Genomic DNA, 22,530 nt, shown 5'->3' with positions numbered 1-22,530 from the left:
ATATTTTTCACTCAACTTCCGTATTGTGGCTCTATGATATAAAGTCATTAAACAAAAACTGCGTTAAAAAGGTTACGTAGATTAGGTTTATGGTTTAGTTTTTTTAAAGGTGCGTTGAATTGTCATTGTTATCACGTATCATTGATTGTTATCATGGAACCCTTTGCCGTAGTGGACGACATGCGAATTCGTGCGTCACTTCCGATGCCACATGACTTTGTTCTCCACACCACGACGCGTCTTGCGCCATGCGACTTCTCGCGCTATACGACTTTTTGGGCCACACGACTCTATGCGTCACGTCTCATCATGCACCACGCGACTAATAAACACGCTTTATATCGCATGTAATGGTGCTGCCAGACGCAAAGCTCACATCAAAAGTTAATGTACAGCGCATCATCTTTTCTACCGACACACGACGCTATCAAATATTTCTTCCTATGGTAGGAGAGGGGGTCAGTTGAATTCGAGAGCGGCCGAGGAACATAGTTTCATCTGTCAAAGTGACAACTTTACTTACTGACAGCTTGAGAACGTTTTCGAAATGGATGATACTTGTCGCCTATTGCTGGATCTGTTGGACAGCTCATCCTCAGATGATGATGCCGCCAACTATATAATTATAAATGCTATTTATAAACTTTTTAGATTTTAAACAATCTGCGCGTAAATAGCGCATTTTTACATAACCTCTCCGTCGAATCAGGAAATTCGCAGTTCGCACGCCGATCGACGAAAGCGACATATAATAAATTATTGTAAAATAAGCTCAAAGGGCGAAAATTTGTTTACTTCAAATTCAAATATTGATTATATTTATATTTTAAATATATGTTAAGTATGTTTGCCAAATAAAGTTTTTTTTTATGTTTCTAAATTTACTAGCACACATGACGATATGAGCTAACATAATAAATAAGAAATGCATTATTAGGCTGCTTATGTCATGGCTGTCAAAGGGAACACGGAACTTAGTCGGTAGCTCCGCAATTAAAATGACCCCCTCTCCTTTTTACGGCGGAGAGGGGGACGCATAACTTTTCAAATATCGCGTCGGGAGCGGTTACGTAAAATAAATTCGGTTAGCGAAGTTCAGAACCACACTTATAGCGCGTTATCTTTTTACGTGTGTCGGGTCTGTATGGGATTGTATGGCGAGCGCTATTGTGCTTTATATTATCTGTTGATGTGAGCTTTGCGTGTGGCAGCACCATAAGGCTGGCGAAATCCTGCGCATTCCCAAGGAAGCGACGATTAAAGGAATTGTACTGTCGTTTCCACCTCGCATTATCGACTTGTACCACAGCAGGCAATTATTAAATTAGTCTCACGACCGTACCGCGTACCGTACCATACCGGCGACCAGTCATCATTCACCACTTCACCAGTCATGTGAAACAAGTCCGAGGTAATGGTCGTAGCACACGGTAAACTCCTCGCAGCATCCCGGCGGAAATCATCGAATCAAAACAAGTTCTGCCTTACCTGTTTGTGAATATTTTGCCATCAACCTTACCTGCTTGTGAATATTTAGTTAATAACCTTGAACATGGTGACGACAGTTTTTGGACCGGTGTGCAGTGCAGTGTTATTATTATTTATCTCAGTAATTATCGTCGGTAAGTTGACTGTTTTGTTTTGATTTTTGAATTAAGAACCCTACGTCATTTGCAATTTGTTTTTATGATTGAACGTAGAACCCAGCATTATTTTCAAGCTGTTTAAATCTTTGAATTTAGAACCCTGAATTTTGGAAGATGTTTGCTAGTAATCTTGCAAATTGTTTCGATTACGGATTTTAGAACACAACATTATTTTTAAGTTGTTTACATTTTTTATATTAAGAACCCATAATAATTTTCAAATTGTAATATTTTTCAAGTTAAGAACAAAACATTTTTTTGCAAGCCTTTTCGATTATTAAATTTTATGGATCCGTTCAACAATTTTCCACTTGTTAAGGTTTCTCAATTTAGAACCCTATTAAAAATATATTTTGACGAGTGCAATAAGAAACCTTTAATGTGTATGTAACAAATTGAATGTGTAGCTAATTAGTGTGAATGATTTGATTTGGTAAGGTGACTGTTATCATAGAGCATGTTTTGCTGTCGACCTTGAAATAAATTATTAATCCATGTGTAGTTTTAAGATGTAGTTAAGTGTATGTCGGAAAAGATATGTATATTATACATTACAATCAGGAGATCTGATAATGGCAGTGAAAGGTCAAAGACTATTGGCCAAGTTCATTTATGGATATGTATACTTAGATATTTACACTTCATAACAAAATTTATGAATTCTTTATTTCTAGTCAATTTAAATACCAGATAAAATTATACTAGTCACATTTATGTACAGATGGTGCGTACCTATAGGGAGAAACCAAAATACTTGGAAAATAATTTCCCTCAGGGCAGTATGGAAGTATTTTAAGGAGATGAAAGAGAGAAAGTTCAAGGAAGGAAAAATATATAAGTGATGGGTAGGAATCTAAGGATCGGTGAGTCCAGGAGTGGCGTATAAATACATCGAGGGGATGGGTTGAGAGACCAGTTAGAGAGGTCAAAGGATCTCCCACACCAACCTCTCCCAGGTCACGCAGCTGGTGCAGGCATATCCTGAACACACCTTACCCGATGAACCCGGGCACCCCTGCTAAATCACCATAGCAAACCACTTGGCGTGACCTATGGCAGAGGGTTTTGTTATCCAATAAATAGTATGTTGGTAGCTCTTATTCGAAAAATTTAAATTAAAAAATTACAGTTAAATATGACCGAAAGAGATAGGGTCCCATTAGCTCAGTGGTAGAGCGGTGCCCCGGCAAGGCAATGCTCCTGGGTTCGGGTCCTAGATGTGACCGTATCCTTTTCTGATTTTTATGTTTAAGATTTTCGTTTAGGAATCGCTAATATTGTCTTCAATAATTAAATATTAAATATTTAGGTTTCAAACAATCGAGGACTATTGATTATCGATTCAATTCATTATTTTGTAGTTATTTTACAGTCGAACAATCAAAACGATTTGCGAATATTTGCTAAGCGTTCAGTTTCGCAATTCGCAAGCAACCACTCTAAACACTGATCGCTAAAGAAATATTCGTAAAGCGTTTTGATTGTACTCCTGTTAAATAACCACAAAACCATGGAAATAGGAGAATTGTGGATTACCATTAAAATAACCGTCAGGTTGTTATTCCGTTAAATTTTGGTAGTTCATGCATTTTTTTAAATGTACTGTTTTCGTAGATTTTATTTTGTGGTTATTTTACAGGCAAATATATTTTCAAAATAATTATAAAATATACGCAAATCATTTTTACAAATGATTTGCGTATATTTTCTAAGCGATCAGTTTCGCAATTAGCAAGCAACCACTCTTACCAAACTGATCGCAAATGAAATATTAATATTGGATATAATAAATTTGATGAAATCGTATTCTTTCCTATATTTTAAGAAACTCTTATTATTTAATTATATTTAAAAAAAGTGATCACACTGAACATGTTATTATTTTGAGTTTCAATACTGAATGGTGGTTTCAAACCAGCGCGATACTGAGAGTATCTTCCAAAATGGCTAATTAATAACAGCTCATTGTAATATTTTTTGCCTAAAGGAATCTACTTCTTTCTCTATACCTACTTACTAGGGTGATCTGAAAAGTTTCCGACCTCAACGCAAAGATGGCGGTACTCATCAATAAAAGCTAGTGAATATAGCTGTGCATCTTTTGACAGTTACTCACCAAAGTTTCGGCCATTTTGAACGCGCAATTCTTATATTTAATAATTTTCAGAATTCGTTTAAAGCAGAGGTTCCCAAACTTTTTTGACCCGTAAACCACTTGACATTTTTTTCCGTAGACCCCCTGCCTGCCGAATATTGAATTTTCCTAAAACTATTAACGTCCCTATTAATTAATTATGTGATAATAATTTATTTTTTTCGTAAAAAGATTCCCTTCCCTTGCCTGCTCTACAACCGGGTGGCGATATGCGATATAGTTCCTCTGTTTTTGCATTGTGCAGACAGAGGCGCCCTTGTGAGGTATTACATCAAATGAAAATGGAGCAGGATAAGCAACGGGAATTTCTTTCTGTAGCTGGCCCTACAGAACTGCCCCTTAAGTTCTTTGTTAGCGCTTATTCCGATCAGTTCTTCTTGTCATATGGTATCCGGTTCTTCAACATTCCATTTCCACAGTCAAAATATCCTCAAACTTAGTTTTGAAGTCTGTTTGAAGTACATCTAAATGTTGAACGTCATTATTACCCTGGACGTTTTTCAAAAACAAGTTGGCGAACTAGGAAAATTCGCGGCTTCCAATGTGTAATGTTTACGTTCAATATATTAATTCTGACGAGAAAAGGAACGTAGACTCTATTTATATACCTCAATAAACAACTTTACGATATATAAACATACAAATATCAAATAAGTAATTTCCCAGTCTATTATTAGTATTACGTAAACAGTGTTATTTGTGTTAGGTGTATTGTGTCATTTACGGAACTCCCAAATATTGACTTGAGGTAAATGGGGGTGCCCCCATTTGAATCTCGTGGACCCCCAAATTTTTTTCTCGCTGACATAGACCCTCAGCAAGCCGATATCGACCCCTGGGGGTCTATATAGACCACTTTGGGAACCTCCGGTTGAAAGCATTGATTTCTAAACACGTCAAATATTTTGTATATATACAGGGTTTTCCAATAAGAGTTGTTATTTTGATATTCAATTGTAAAAGATCAATGATTTCGTTGCTTGTGTGGCACGTAGCGCCGTTTTGTTGAAATTAAACGTTGTCCAAATCAATACCATCCAATTTCGGCCATAAAAAATCATTAATCAGCGATCTCTCGATAGCGATCCATTCACCGTAACTGTTGCTCCAGCCTCATTTTCGAAAAAGTAAGGTCCATGGACTCCGCCGGACCATAAACCGCACCAAAAAGTCACACGTTGAGGATAGAAAAACCTTTTAACAATAACTCTTGGGTTTTCCGAGGCCCAGATGCGACAATTTTGCTTGTTGACGAAGCCACAGAGGTGGAAATGGGCCTCATCACTCAAGATGATTTGCATTTGATTCACTCAAGTGAATTTTAATAATTTCAATGCGTTGTTGAAGCTTGTATGGTTCCATTTTTACTAATGACGTAATTTCAATTTCTTGCCAAATATTAAAAAATGACAGCTTTAAAAGTAACATCTACCGAAATAGCTCGCTTTTCAAAATAACACTTCTTATTGGAAAACCTGTATAAATTTACTTCCATTAATCTCTAAATCTAATTTAATTTTTATTTAAATTCAAAATTTTAAAGGTGGCGACACTAATTACTAGGCCGATACGTTATTTTGTCGTCTTTTTTAAGTTCAACAAAGGTGACACATTTTTACCAAAACATCTTAGCCGGCAGAACTCGCATAATGGATAAATCATGTCACTATTTAAAAATATAGTCAAAGTCAAAGAGCCAACACAACTTTATTAATTTGGACAGTTAAAAACATTTATTTGAAATGAACTAAAATAATAACGCAATAGGAGTCAACTCTGTGTTGATTTTAATTATTTGTATACAGGTTTAGTCATTTCCAGAGAAAAAAATCTATTAATAACGCGTACACTCATGGAATGGGTATCGACAATAATTGTATTGACATAATTTAGACTGATTCGTGGATGGTTTAAAAACTCGGTCATCATGAAGAGCATTCATTTCTATGTTCCCGATGGTTATCTCCGTCACCGACAACATACACTCTTCTATCTCCCGTCCTACAGGACTAACTTGCCAATGGTCATGCCTGTGGGGAGAGCAATCTTGCTGTTGAAGAGAATCAATTCGGATATCGACTTTCGATTTTTAGCATCAATGAAGCTGCCTTTAAAAGGCAAGCTCTATTATCACTGGTATAGTTGATATACACACTGTTTATACTAATGTAACAATTCTTATTACCAAGTGTATTTTAAAAACGCATTAAAATTAACAATGTTGTAATGTTTTTAAAATGAATAAACGGAATTGAATTGAATTGAATGATAGAGACAAATAGAGTTATAACATGGAAGCTTGTTAACTGTCGCCGGACTGCGACCAAACTGCACTGACTATCAAAGGGACGCGCGGAGCCAATGAAAGTAATGAATTTGGTGTGTAGGCAGAAAAAAGACGGACGCGATTTGCAGTAGATATTTTTGATATTGGTAAACGATTTTGGCCACACTGTTGTGAGCGCACTTTCATGCTGATAATGGTTCGTGGCCCATCTTCTTTGTTTCTATTATCTCGCTAAGTTTTTATGCTTCAAAAAAATTAGATGATCTTGCTGTATTCACAGAACCTTGATTAACAAAACGAAACGTAAAAATAAAGTCATCATTGACAAAGTTAAATGTCACCTGTATCTAAAGGATTTAACCTAACAATAATACGTGGCAAAAAAACAAGGAGACATCATGTGGTGCATCACGTTTCCATCAAACTACCCAGATTTCGTTCAAAATACCCAGATATATTACAGAGTTCTTAGGAATGGGAATTTTTCCGCGATCGTCTCTTATTTAAATAATATTTAATGGATAAAAAGAAACCAAGCGATCTTTCTTGTTACCGTGCAAGATCAAGATTTTGATAACGTACAATTAATTATATTCCGAAGCAGATTCTCAGAAAACTGAATCGTGCAGAGAATATAATTGGATTTTTCTACTTTCGCACACTCGTACGTAAAACTGTGTAGTTAGCTGGGAAATATAATGTGGGTGCGCAAAACAAGAAGATCTACAATTCCCTATTCCAAAGAAATCACCAACTACCTATCCCTAAAATCATATGGTAGTAGGTATTACTACAACAAAAAAATGTAAAAACAAATAAGTTATTATATTCTAGACTAAGTGGTTTTTGAGAGAATCTAAGCATGCAAGACGCGACACACCAAAGGACACAGTAAATTAAAATAAATAATAAATTAAGTAAAACAGGATCATTACAAAAACACGGACGGATTATTTCCAAGCTAATAAAATATCGACAACATTTTACTCGTATTACTCACACATTGGAAAAAAATATTATCCTGTACTTAAGGCAAAGCTTAATGCTATATCACTATTTTGATTAATATTTATAACGAATTGGTGTACATTATGAATACCAAAAAATATGCTATAGATAACTTGAAAGTTTTCCTATCATTTCGCTTGAATAGAATACAAAAAAATTACTCAATAAAAATATAAATGTAAACTAATTTTTTTTTTAATAGAAATGTATGAACGCGTAAAGGAAACAACTTGAAAAAATACAGTATTGTAGCTAAGATTATCTGTGACAGTTTCACTTGATTAACTTTTTTGCTTTCTTATAAAATTATTTATAAAATAAATAAAAACTGGTTTTGTGCTTGAAATCGAACGTTTCTAGACTCGCTTTGTTGAGCGATTTTAATGCCTATTACCAATATAAGGTATACCAAGACTATACACGTTTTTGGCTTGAAGCTTTCTCTTAAGGATCAAAAACAATTTGATTACTAATTTGCTACAAATCCAAATTTAAGTTTGTTTGAAAAATTCCGCGCACCTGTTCCTCTTCAGTAACTACATAACTTCAGCTGCCACCATTGAGACAGGTGTGAGACAGACCATTGGCACATTTTGATGTAAGCCATCTTTATTTGTTGAACATAATAGGCACGTAAATACATACGCGAGCCGAAAGAAGCAACCGCAAATGACGCGAAACGCCGCTTGCAGTTGCTTGTTCTTTTCCGTAAGTCGTGGTTCAAATGTAAACGTAACGTAATGTAATTCGATTGCGATTCCCTTCTTCACTGGCACGATTTGCAGCAAATCAATGCGCATTTTAACCAGTTCGTGATACTACTAACCTCGAATCGTCGGAAGCCAAGGAAATAAGTGAAAAATTTTCCTGGTCAAGTTTCCCACGACATTTCAATAAAGTTGGATTGAATCGAGTTCTTCTCAAAGTTGAATTTATTCGTAACTTACTCGAAGTTGGATTTCCTCCTTTTCCCGTAACTAACCTGCAATCAATATAATAAAAAATAATGTTTGTTTGTCCCATATTTAATACAGACTCAAAAACTACTGGACCGATTTCACCGAAAATTTCAAAGTTAGTTCTTATCAGTGTGAGGAGTGTTTATAGAGTAGTATGAACGGTAGAAGCAGTCGGGGACACTCGGGAAAGACTCAACGCACTATCTCTGCATTGGAATGAGATATGAAGTGGAATAGAAGTCGATATTTATTTATATATATTCGCCTAAAAAAGCTATTACATAAAAGTAATACATGATGCAGTGTACATGGGAGAAAATCTCTATTATACACGTGATACTGACAGTAAATAGATGTAATCCATTGTAAAGTAGGTACAAAATACACAATTGTAAAATTGTGATTACAAGTATAATGAGAAAATATTAATAAATAATAAAAAAAAGTAAACTAAATAATAAAAAAAACTAAATATGAAGCAATATTAGTAAAACGCAAAAGTAACATAAAGTAAAAAAAGAAATTACAACAACATTTATAAGACAAAACATTAAAACTAATTTACCAACGTTACTCTGATTTGTAGGATTCGACAAAATGTTGGTATAGATTATGCTCAATTCTATAAATGGAGTCAGTAAATAAATCAATAGCACCCCCATACTTGTTGCCCAGATCATGTATCCTATTGGTCAGTGAGTGTGTCTGATAGTTGGTCGTGTATGTATTGAGTCGGCACATGGAATTTAATAGTAGCAACGATGGCAGGACTATCAATTATGTTAAGGACTATTAATTATCAATTATCTGAAATAATTCTCCTGTCAGACAGAGCTATTAGATGCAATTGATTCATAAAACTGACACAATTAATGTAATCAATAGGAATTCTGAGATTAAAATTTACGTACTTAAGAAATTTGTGCTGAACTCTTTCTATATTATTGGAGTGAACTTTATATAAAGGAGACCAAATAGGTGATGTAATAAAGTTTTTTAATTGTAAAAATGCGGTATACAGTAGTGAATGGTGGAACGCCCGAGGAAGACGTGGCACGATCAAGTGAAACAAACATTTTTTTTTTTCAATTCTTATAAGACTTATTATTTCCACCTTAAAAATGGACCCAGTGTCCAGGTACACTAGAATACATAACCTCAAAACTTTTCTCCATATCATTCACAAACCCGAGAAACGCCGGGTACACGTCAACTAGTAACAGACAAAAATAATTAAAATAAAACATTTACTTATTTTTTACATATTTTTTTTACACGAAATGCCGACCAGGTATCTCTACCACCTCAGATTCATCAGGGCAGCATACTGAAAACCAGTGACCAAATAACTCATCATAGTGAAAATTCATCATATTAACAATTCATCATAATGACAATTCATCATAATGACAATTCATCACAATGACAATTCATCATAATGACAATTCATCATAATGACGATTCATCACAATGACAATTCATCACAATGACAATTCATCACAATGACAATTCATCATAATGACAATTCATCACAATGACAATTCATCATAATGAAAATTCATCATAATGAAAATTCATCACAATGACAATTCATCATAATGACAATTCATCACAATGACAATTCATCATAATGACAATTCATCACAATGACAATTCATCATAATGACAATTCATCATAATGACAATACATCATAATGACAATTCATCCCAATGACAATTCATCATAATGACAATTCATCATAATGTCAATTCATCACAATGACAATTCATCATAATTACACACCTTTAAAAAGTGGGGAACTCAAAACCAGGTTAAATATGTTACGTAGGTTAGATTTATGTGTCAGTTTTTTTCATGACTTTTAATGTAACTGTGTTGAGTTATCACGGAACCCTCAAAACCACCTCAATCAAGGCCAGGACACTGAATAAAAGCAGCCTCTTATTTCGATTGTATACTATGCTATAAGAAAATTATTCCTTTTTAATGAAGTTAATTATATAAGGTAGAATGGCCGATGAAATTATTACACAGGAGGATCTTACACAAATAACATGCCCACTTCATTAAATGTCCTGACCTTGGTTGTGGTGGTATTGGTATTGGTACGGTGATAACGTTACCTGGTATGCATTTTGTGTAACGAAGAATGATGTGAAACAATGCACAAATTGTTTAATTTCAATTATAATGTCACACCACAAAGTGTTTCAAATCTGGATTTTGGAAAAGGCTGACCGCAGATCTTAATCGCTTTACCTAATATTCAACCGACTTCTTGCAGTAGAAACATGATCGATTTGGTACTTTAGTAAAAATTGTCCAAATCGTAACACTAGGCGGTAAATATTCGGAATTGCTAGCAACGGCTAATGCGAAATGTTTTTTTAAATAAAACCTTTTGATCCACCTTAATTACTATTAAAAGAAAACTGTCTGCATTTGGTAAATTTTTAATTTTAGCATTCTAATTTTTAATTACGTAAAATGAAAATTCGCTTTCGTTGAATGGGAAGACAGCCATAACAAATAATTTCTGTCAGTTGGTAATCCTAATTCTACATTAGTTGCTAGAAAACAAACGGCTAGAGACAATTTAGTAACGTAATTAAAAATAATATGTACGATGTAATTTAATATTCCGGTTAAATAGCGCCTACCTAAAAAGCGTTATAATTTATTTAGGTATTATTATTATTATATTTAACCTAACCTAACCTAACATATCCTAAACTATAATAACATAACTTAAAAAATATATGATTTTGTTACAATATTTTTTTACATTTCATAGTTATCCAGTAATGTTGGCCTCACTGGGTAACTTACCCGTGCTGAGGCCTTCATTTTATAATATAAAAAAATAATATAAAGAGAAATATATAAAATCTTGTGTGTTTGTGAGTGATTTGTGTTTTATATTGTTTTTGTATGTTACGTGCAGATTTTATTATGTTATGAAATTTTGGTAATATTGTCTCTTTTGTTCTTTAATTAATTTTTTAATTTTGTGTCTGAATTTATTTTTGTTTCCCTCAATTTTATTTTCAAGTGTTAGACTGTTGAATGCTTTTATATCATGGTATTGATAGTGTCTTTGTCCAAAGCTGGTATTTACTGTCGGAGTTTTTATGTTTTCTTTGTACGCTTGTCGAACTGGTCTGTTAGTGATATTTTGTGTATGCTGAAATTTGTTTTTTTGGTCAAAAATGTAGTTTAGTAGTGTTTTAACGTATAATTGGCAAATATCTAGTACGTCACAACTGTTGAATATTTGGTCTGTATCAGTCAGTCTATGTTTTTTTAGTATTACTTTTAAGATCGTTTTCTGTGCCCTAGAATATTATTATAAAAGATACCTAAATACCTTTATTTTATTTTCGAGTTCGGCCAAAATAGTACCTACCTAATCAACAAAAAATATTTTGGGTGTCATCCCATACAACGAAAGCGAATTTTAATTTAACGTAATTAAAAATTAAAATACTAAAATTAAAAAAAATTCCAAATACAGTCAGTTTCCTTTTACAGTAATTAAGGTAAATCAAAAGGTTATATTTAAATATATTTCGCATTAGCCGTGGTAAGAAATCCCACTAGGCTTTCAGGGATATAATAATAAATTTCAGAAAATAAACAATTTAATTCATTTCCCAGTTCCACAGTCTGCATAGGTTAATATTTGTGTTATTTTATGTAATCTGTAACTTAATTTTTATGTTAATATTGATAATATACTAACCCTATTTTTGCTTCTTTTAATGTTGATTTTCAAATAAAATCAAATACCGACGTGAGCAAGTAAATTTTATTTGATCAATTTGTGTTATTTCAATTACTCATTAAAAATAATTTATAATATATTTGCGGCACGTTCCAGAGTGGGAGATACTCTCAGTATCGCCCTGGTGTAAGACCTCCATTTAGAATTGAATTGTTGCTTGAAATGGCTTTGGCAGTGTTTTGTGAGCAAATTTGAATTCTCCACCTTCCTCTTCCCCATCTCCTTCCCCTCTCTACTACATTCAGACTCACAACTTGGGGGTACCATAGTCTCACTGGCTCCTGACGGTTGGGAGCAGTTGGGACTCTTGTGCAGTTTAAGATATAAAAAAAATAATTTTATTGCACTAGTGTAATTTATCAAAACTTATTGTATGTAAAAGCACTGTGAGCGTAAATAAGTAGATATTTTTAATGTATTTTGCTAAACACGATCGTCAAACGATATTTAGATTTTCCATTTAAATCTTTATTTTTAACTCGAAATATCATTAAAAAAGATCCCGTGACAATATTATGAATATTACTGGCATTTAAAACCGGTTTGTCAAGGCAGACAATTTTTGTTGAACATAAAATTAAATATTTTATGACACCAGGCAAACGTGTGAATCAATTATATATTAATAACACGACATTGCTAGGAATTAATTCTTACCTGTACAGACAATAAAACAAACAACTTGACTATCGAATTTCATCATAAAAACAATGAGTCAATAAGTTTTCAATATTTGGGGGATTTACTTGTATTTTTTTAAAAGATAAACTTATTTTTACAAGACGAGGTTTTTATGCAAAGCACAAAGGATAACAAATTATTATGAGCAATAATTATAAGCCTGAAACACAAATATAAATTTTAACAAAATGACTATGCATAATACGAAACGAATGGAATGTGGGTAGTGCACCTGACCGGTAATTAGAAAGCTGCGGGTTCAGGTTCGGTTTTTTCAGGCTAATGATTATTGCTTATAATAATTTGTAATTTATTTTTCTAGTAGAGTAGAGTAAACACGGTATATGTGCGAGTATTAAAAAAACGTATTGGTTGTATAACATATTTTGCATTTCAATGAAAAGATCTTAAAAATCTTCACGATATACCTAATGTAAGTTTTGCATGACATATTTTGCATTTCAATGAAAATACCTTAAAAACCTACACGGTATACCTAATACAAGTGTTGCATAATATATTTTGCATTTCAATGAAAAGATCTTAAAAACCTGCAAGATGTACCTAATACATATTTTGTATTTCATTGAATGGACCTCAAAAACCTACAAGATATACCTGATACAAGTTTTGCATAACATATTTTGCATTTCAATGAGAAGATCTTAAAAACCTACACGATATACATAATAAAAGATTTTAATAGAATATTTTGTATTTCATTGAATGGACCTCAAAAATCTACAAGATATACCTGATACAAGTTTTGCATAACATATTTGGACATCTTGAAGAAATACTCTGTCATTTGAAAATTTTCGCTATTTGAATTATTATTGTAATTTAATCATATTTGCATATGTACGTATTTGTGTACGTCCGTTCTAATAAAATATTAATATTATATATTATTTTTTTTATTGATAAACGCATGGTTTATAAGACAAGGTTTTTTATGCATGGCACAAAGGATAACAAATCAAAGGAAAGCTATAATTAGTCGCCTGAAATATCCATACAAATTAAAAATATCTCCCGAGTAAAAATAAATGCCGCCTACGGGAATATAATATACTCGTACATGCTTACAGGGTGCAAGTGCACACATTTTGGTATTTATTCCGTTGTTGTTTTCTCATACAAAGATATTTTTCCATAGAAGAATATTATTTTCTCCATACAAACAATTCAACATTTGCTAATACTTGGAGCAGGTGGATGAGTTTGTGTATTTAGGAAGTATGTTTACGAGAGATGGGAAGGCTGACAGAGATATTGAAAGAAGGGTAAATGCAGTTAATTCCGTTAATGGAGGACTGAACGCCGTTGGCGCTAACAAAAAATTGTCCAAAGAAGCGAAGTTAGCAGTCCACAACGGAGTGCTGGTACCTACCTTGATGTATGGAAGTGAGGCATGGAACTGGCAAAGAAAGGATGAAAGTAGATTGAATGCTGTTGAAATGAGATCCCTGAGGCGTATGTGTGGTAAAACCATGTTTGATCGTGTGAGGAATGTGGAGATCCGCAAAGAGTGCAAGGCTGATGAAAGCGTAATGAGTAAGATTAAGAAAGGGACGCTTAGATGGTTTGGGCATGTAGAGCGAATGAGCGAAGATAGGAGTGTAAGGAGGATATATGATGCAAATGTGAATGGTAGCAGAAGTCGGGGACGCCCGAAGAAGACATGGCACGATCAAGTGAATCAGATACTAGAGTCGGGGCATGTCAAGAGTCAGAATAATAGAAGAGTATGTATGAGACGATGTATGAATGTGAATGAGGCAAGGAGTGTGTGCCAAGACCGAGTTGTTTGGCGGTCCGTCCTCTCTGCCTACCCCTGCGGGGAAACGGCATGATGGTTAGTTAGTTAGTTGAATTGAAAACTACCTTATCACGTTGAAATTTCGTTGAAAAAGTTATTTTTTTACTTGTATTGTCATGTAGAATCACCCCCCGAAATTCGTGACTTTACCCCCGAACACGCTGTATATGTTGTTAGAAATGGAATGCGAAGTAACGTAAATTTTTCATAAAAATAGATAATGATGGCTTTCGATAATTGTTTGCTAAGGTAAATAAAATTAATATTTGATAAGTTTAAAGCAACATCATATTCTGAAGTAACGATTTTTATACCTGTGTAAATAATTATTCATTATGATACAATCACAACAAGGATTGTATCATCGCAATCATTTGTAGATTCAGCGTAATAGGTACTTAAAGAACTAATAAGGAAAACTTTACATTTTATTATATGTAGTGTTTTTTTTAACATAAATTAATTTTTTTCCAATACAGTTTCAACGAGATTTGGTAATTTGGTACCAATGAATGCCAAATTTAAAATCCTTCAACGTCTGTAAATATGAGTTTTATTTTATTTCATAAAACCTCATCTGGTGAATCATTCAAGTTTTAAGTTGATGACGGTCTGCTTGGTCGGGGGGTAAGGCTCTAGACTAGCGATCCGAAGGTCGCGGGTTCAAATCCCGACGTGAGCAAGTAAATATTATTTAATGAATTTGTGTTATTTCACAATTTATTCATTTAAAATAATATATAGTATGCTTGCGGCACGCTCCGAGTGGAAGATACTCTCAGTATCACCCTGGTGTAAGACAACCATTCAGTATAGAAACTTTGATTGAAATGGCTTTAGCCATGTTTGGTGACCAGATCTAAATAACCAGGTACTCCCCCACCTTCCTCTTCCACATCTATTTTCCCTTCCCTCTACCTTTCGCCTCACAACATACCCTAATTGGGGATGCCATAGTCTCACTGGCTTCCGACGGTTGGGAGCAGTTCGGACTGTTGTGCGGTATTCACAAAAAACAGTTATATTTTGGCTTTGTAATATAAAAAATAATACGAGTATTAATTATAAACATTACAGCACCCGTTAATTCAAACTTTGACGACGGGGCTTGCGAACTGGACTGGAAATGCAGACCGCTGTCTTCGTGTTCCCTGGACCTTAACGACTACGAGACCATCTTCCCCTGTAGCCAGTTTGGGGCACCCATCAGGGTCTGCTGTCCCCCCACCAAGGATGGGGAAGCAGCGGGTTCCTCCACTCCCGCCACCACTACGCTTGCTACCACCAAAAGAACCACCACCAAAAGAACCACCACGAGGAAGAATAAAAATAAGGGAAAGACAACTACTAAAGCTCCAATGACGACTATTGCTAGCACCACAACTATTAGTCCTCTCCCAACCAGTGCTTTGCCAGTAAGTATTCAAACATTGTGAAATAATAATATATTAAGGAAGTGGAATAGCGCACTTAGAGGACATACGTACAACTAAAGAGTTTCAATATTTTGATTATAAAATTGAGGTGTACCGGGCCCTTCGTCTCACATGCGATGCTGCGTGTGTTGCTGTATAATAATATTAATTATTATCAAAATTCTATGGTAAGAATGAAATGTAAAATTTAAGGTGTACATCATGGTTTGAAGGTAAATAACAATAGGTTATTTATATACATTGGTAAAACTAGAGGCCCTAATACAGTTGCTTGTGGGACACAGTGTTAAACAAGATCAAATTGCTAAAGCGTTCTCCAATTTGTGTGCATTGTTGACGATTAAATATGTAGTTTTTTTTAATCATATTACACTTATCTTTAATTCCAATATCGGATAGTTTACTTAAAAGAGTTCTAGGTTAACGGTTTCCGACTTTTTTCTCTAGAAAAAATGTTAGATCTTTGGTGTTTGCATCAAGGATAGAATATTATACTCTTGGTTAATTTAACTATCATCAGTACTGAGTTCACTTTTTAAGCCATATTGGTTAGCTTATAGGAGTGTATTTGATTCCAGAAAAATAAGATCTTAGATAATTGTGAAGTTAGGGTGATTGGTCCATAGTTGTCTGTTTTCAATAGAGATCCTGCTTTGTGTAATGGAAAAATGTTAACCGGCTTATATTTAATTGGAAAAATGATCAATGCTATTTATGACTCCGTTGATTCCATCAATCCATTATCTCTGAAATCCATTGAGAGAATGAATCAATGGAACTAGAACTTGGTAGGACTATGAGATCACATATTGGAATATAGGAATTGGAGATGGCAAAGACAAAAAAAGATGATGTTTGAGAAATCCCTGACTAATCAAAGATTGTAATTAAAAACGACTTAATCCATTTCAAGCAATCAACGTTCAGTACCTCCTGCAATGGATACGTCATATTTAGTAGAGTTCTCGGTGTCCGATCTTTTGATTTCCTTGTGTTAATGTTGATTATTGCTTCCAGCTTGTGAGCACTGCCTCGCCATGGGACGACCTACCAGAAAGTCTTCAAAGTAAGCGGTCACTGATCCCCGAAGAGTGTGGGAGTGTCTCCATCGGTGATAGGATCATCAAAGGCGAGGACACAGAGCTGGGAGAATACCCCTGGATGGCGCTTGTCGGATATGAAGGTATATATAGACTTTAGTAATACTAATAGAATATAAAAATAAAGAACAGCTCTAACGACGCTGAAGCCGGTCCCAACCCGTAAAAGGGAGAGAGTTTATCGCAGAACTTCAAACTTCCTTGCTTCCATTAGAGACACTGAGAAAGGTGGACTGACACCACGGAAATATTGGAACACTTCGCAAAGGCTGGAGAAAATGACGGAATTTACACAAACGTAAACGTTTGTGTAATTAGTAAGAGATGACAAGAAGTGGGTATGTTACTGAGCATTGTATAAAATTAACATGGAGACGTCGTATATGTAATGGGAACAGGAATGAAAATGAACTCTGTAATATTTGGTTCTACAAAAACAACTTTTGATGTTAAAAATCTTTTGGCGCACCTAGGGGAGCAAAGCAACTCTTGCGTAGTAAGCATGGCAAGACGAGACGACGCTTCATTCAGCCACTTCGTGACTCGCCATCTCTTTCCACTCTGTGTGGTATAGTTGCTTCCATTCGCACAAAAATTGGCAATATATCCATTCTAAATGATGATGAATTTTTAATTTGCAGTATATATTTTTTTGAGAATAATAAAAGAATTGTTTTATTATCATAAATATGAGGACTTGTTTACTTTCATTTCACTTCCTTCAAAAAAAATCTATGTTTCACATCCGCAAGGCGTCCGCGATTACCTATTCTTTTACCTACCTGTAGATAAAAAACAAAGTAAAACTGTGGAGAAGTAAGAAATAAAAATAAAATTTTAATATTTCAGAGGGTGAAGTAAAGAAGTTCTTCTGTGGCGCGACACTGATCAGCAAGCGGTACGTTCTCACCGCCGCCCACTGCTCCAAAGCGGCAAACTTTACTCCGTGAGTAAACCAAACATATTATGTGAATATCGACAGCAACAGAGCGATGCAATTATGCTGCTTTACCATTGACATTTCACTAACAACTATCATTTGACGCATGTCACAAAATATTGAAACTGTCCCCATGATCTGATAATTTTAATTGCAAATAATCTTCCCTTTTTTATCGTGTAAATTGTAAATGTTGACTATATCATTTATCATTTACTTCCCTGTTTTCTAGATTTCTAATCTTCTCCGTAAATGAACCAAAGCAGAAAATGGCTTCGGGAGCTAAGCTTTACATAGTTTTGAGACCAGATATGAAAATCCTAGTTTTACCCCCAACATTGGTAAAGCGTCCTTCGTGGAAGCAGGACGCGTCCTAACGCGTCCTCCAACCGCTTTGTGTGTTTTTTTAGTATTTTCAAGGGAAATGATGCAACATCCCTTTGAAATTATTTTTAAAATCAATCAATCAACATTTTAACTTATATAAAAATAAACTTAATAACCAGTTATTAGAACTTTATAATAGGTGATTTGAGTGCAGTGTTTTAAAAGTAAATATTTTGAAATTTTGCTCAAAAATATTGGACATTCGAAACGAACGTCGATCGGTAAATGTACCCCAGATGTTTTCAACGGAATTCTCGGAAATTTGCTAAGCCCAGGGTAATTTATTATCCCGACCGTCGCTTTTTATTGCGGGCAAAATGCACCACTTCAACAATTACCAGGAACAGGATTACATTGAGATAAATGATGGACTTGCCGAACGTCACAGCGGAGCTGCCAGGGTCTCTTATCTATGTGAGGTGTCAGCGCTTTATTAGCAGCAGATACATACCTGGACGCTGTTGGACGCGGTGGACCCTCTTGCTGCAGCAGCTGGTCCAGTTCCTTCACCACCTAGGATTCTTGCTGCAGATTCTCCATCTTCTATCTTCGTAGAACGTCACAGCGGTGCTGCCAAGGTCTGGTATCTGTGAGAGGATAGTGTGTCAGCGCTTTATTAGCAGCAGACACATACCTGGACGGATGACGAACCTCGTGCTGGCACCGTTGGTGGACGCGGTGGACTCTTTTGCTGCAGCAGCTGGTCCAGTTTCTTCACCACCTAGGATTCTTGCTGCAGATTCTCCATCTTCTATCTTCGTGTCACCTGTTCCTTTACTTAATTTTACTTAACTTACTTCACTTTATTTTTGTAATATTTATATTTTTTCTAATACCTGCATCAACTGTAAAGCGCCCCTGAGGTCATATCTCACAAAAGTGGCGCTATACAAATTATCCAATAAATAATAATAACAATAATTTAGGACTGGATAGTCTTATTGCTTCTCTGTAGTTACTATCCCCAGCTTGGTTTCGGGCGGTCACTTATCCACCTATGTATACTTGAATTAAATCGCAAAATATGAAGAAAAAAAATGAAATAAAAATACTCAGACATTTATTTTTGCAGATCAGTAGTCCGACTCGGCGAATGGAACATCACCAGTGAAAAAGACTGTCAACTACATCAGAATAAATTCGAAGAATGCTCGCTTCCAGTCAATGATGTCACCATCGAGAAGTTCATAATCCACGACTCTTACGGCAACAGGAGTCTTCCGCTTTTGCACTATGACATTGCTCTCATCAGACTTGCAAAGGATGTGGCTTTTACAGGTGCCTATCACTTTTATTGTATTTTATAAAATATAACTGTTAAAAAAAAACTACACTTGTAAACGATAACTTTATGAATTACTGTAGGCCACCATGGACTAAACGATGTTGCTTACCATTGCGTAAAACTAAAATATTTAGCAAGCAATCATCGTCAAAACGATGTTAATATCATCATCAGGCTTTTTGAAGATATTATCATTAAGTCATGATCTTCGGTGTCCTATCATCTTACATTGATGATCTACCTACTATAAGCTACTTCTCTCTATCTGGCCAGTCAACGGCACTAGCAAATTTAACGATGATTTCATGCTTAATAATAATAATAATTGGATAATTTGTAGAGCGCCGTTTTTGTGAAAAATCACCTCAAGGGCGCTGTACAATTTATTTCCTAGGATCTACATTTGTTATTTAGAAAAGATACCAAAACATACTTACCTGGCAAGTCACTTCCAACAAACACACTTATATTAAAAAGTTTATGCTTATAAAAGATAGAACTGCACGCAGAGGACACTATATCAAAAAACACTGGTCGTCGCATGATCTTAAGTCTGCTATAGTTTTTATTTTAATTTAAATGTATTTTAACTGTCTTAAAAGCCTACAAATTAGCTTAGTTGGTAGCAATGGTATTTTTGGTTTTTAAACATTTCAAAATAATCAATGCTAGCACCAAATTAACAGTGCAGTTTTAACAAATGAATTTCTTTACATTATTTTATGTTGTCATTCCAGATTACATCCAGCCTATCTGTCTCCCAGTTAAGCCATACACGAAGGCTCCCTACTACACTGTGGCCGGATGGGGTGTAACAGACAACCTCTCCAGGGTGCAGAGCGCCGTTCTGCAGTATATCACCGTCTCCTTGTATGACTTCGACGAGTGCAACTCCATCGCGCCGCCGGAGGTCAGCCCTCTCCTGCGGGACTCGCAATTCTGCGCTGGAGGTACCAATGGTGAGGATTTTATTCTGTTTTTCTTCTTTTCCAATTAGTCTCTCATTTATCAGATCGCAGCATAAACCAACTCCCTAGCAGCAGATTCAAGCTGGAATTGGCCATAGATCACAAAAAACCGAAAATAGACCAAAAATCGATACATTACCACTAAATGAAAAAAATGAATCTAAGCAGAGATCTGACAGTAGGCACAAATAATGGAAAAAGCTTAATATGATAAGCCCGGTCATGTATTGTTTAGTATTTATTACGATAGAAATAGCAACCATTACGACGATTTTTCAAGATTTAAAACATGACTATTTTAACCTAACATAGTTTTATTAAGGATGGCTATTGGTAAAGGTGGCGACTGATTTGAACTGTGAATTTTCGCTCGTTATACTGACGTGTATGAAAACATGTATATTATGTTGGCATATATAAAAACATGTCTATTATATTGGCTGATTGTACAAGGCGAATATTCGTGGCGTAAACGTGCAAGTGAATATTAAAGCGCCATAACATTCCAATAATAGGGGTTTCTTCAACGCTTACATTTTAATTATTTTGATGAACGTGTAACCAAAATCTCAAATGTTTCTCGATGGATTCCTACGGATGTAAGTTATTTATATTTACGATTAATAAAAACAGGACCTTAAAATTCAAATATTTTATGTAAAATGGTTAGAAACTTTTATAAAACGTTTTTCAACTATATAAAATTAGCGGTGCTAGACTTGATTTAGATTTTAGATTAAACTTCCCGAGAAACATATGAATTTTTAGTAACACGTTCATCATAAATAATTAAATAAACCTTATGGAAAGATCGATTCTCTACGCCTGCTGGGGCAAAATCGACCGTAGGTCCGTCCATTACACGATGCCGCGCGCTGAAAATTGGTTTTACACGACTTCATCAGTTATGTTGTTAAGATTCCCACTTTATTTTGGAGATTTGATAGGACAAAATCGTGCGCATCATCTTCTGAAATTTGATGAAATATTCATGAAATCGAGAAGAAGCTTTGATTTTAGAGAAACACTTTGTAAATTATTATTTTAATGTTTATTTTATATTTCAGGTCAAGATGCTTGCAAAGGAGACAGTGGAGGTCCTTTGTCATATGCCGGAGAAGATAATAAAGTATACCAGAAAGGGATAGTCTCTTTAGCAACTTCCTCATCTTGTGGGAAAGAGGGGCGTCCCACTGTCTTCACGGAGGTCACAACATTTTTCGAATGGATCCTGATACACATGGAAACGTGATATGTTTAATGCATTACAATTTAATGTTATTTATTCGACTACTCACTTCATTTTATAACACATTGTTAATTGGAAACATGTTCAGCATCAACATAATAATTGATTCTTTGGACGAATTATTCAAAGTTGATGTCTTAAATTTAAAATATTTGTTTTGCTGTAAAACAGGATTTAAAAACAATTATTTTCCGTGTGTAAGTAATAACGACGTATCTTTTTATCAGGAGTGTGATTTGTAAATTTAAAATGTATTAAATACTTATACTTTTTAATTTGTTGATTTCTTAAATAATCCGAAAATATCTATATCTTCAGATTAAACTCTTTCTTGAAATTATTGATTTATTTCGTTAATTATTTACTACTAACCGTGTAACAACCCTTACAAAGCCCAAATACCAAAACGATGTTTCCTGGTGTTTTTTACAGGTACTTTTTTTAAAATTGAAAACACGAGAGGTCCATGTTAAAATAGGCCATAAAAGTCTTCTGAGGAACAAACCAGTCATCCTTTGTTTAGATGAGAAGAAATATAGCAAACCGTAAAAAATACATCGGTAAAGTAATGAATCAATATTTTGATACATTTCAACAACATAATGTAATAATTTTATAAAAATAACATGGCATTTAAATAGCGCAGTTTAGTGTCATTTCACATCAAGTACGCTTTACTATAACAAACTTTAAAACGTTAATTTAGTATTAGTGGTCATGTTCTTAAAATTATGCCTAACATTCTCTCTCCTAGGTTATAAGAAATACGAGATTAGATGTAAAAAAAAATTGAAAGTTTATTAGAAATATTGAAGTTGACAA

The 22,530-nt window shown here is 34.6% G+C and overlaps 1 protein-coding gene across 1 annotated transcript; it reads left to right on the top strand.

Moving 5' to 3' along the window:
* Positions 1-1,355: 1,355 nt before the first annotated feature.
* Positions 1,356-22,366, top strand: LOC149416964 (phenoloxidase-activating factor 3-like). Its single transcript, XM_089641086.1, has 7 exons — positions 1,356-1,622; positions 15,421-15,758; positions 16,797-16,962; positions 17,729-17,825; positions 19,279-19,484; positions 20,229-20,450; positions 21,527-22,366. The coding sequence occupies exons 1-7, from the start codon at positions 1,553-1,555 to the stop codon at positions 21,709-21,711; spliced, it is 1,284 nt and encodes a 427-aa protein (XP_089497212.1). The 5' UTR covers positions 1,356-1,552; the 3' UTR covers positions 21,712-22,366.
* Positions 22,367-22,530: the final 164 nt, after the last annotated feature.

Source organism: Hesperophylax consimilis, chromosome 16, assembly GCF_061612785.1.
Source record: "Hesperophylax consimilis isolate HC1 chromosome 16, BYU_Hcon_1.0, whole genome shotgun sequence".
NCBI classification, from domain to species: Eukaryota; Metazoa; Arthropoda; class Insecta; order Trichoptera; family Limnephilidae; genus Hesperophylax; species Hesperophylax consimilis.
The sequence above is the reverse complement of the archived record's forward strand: the minus strand, read 5'-3'. Positions and strand labels throughout refer to the sequence as shown.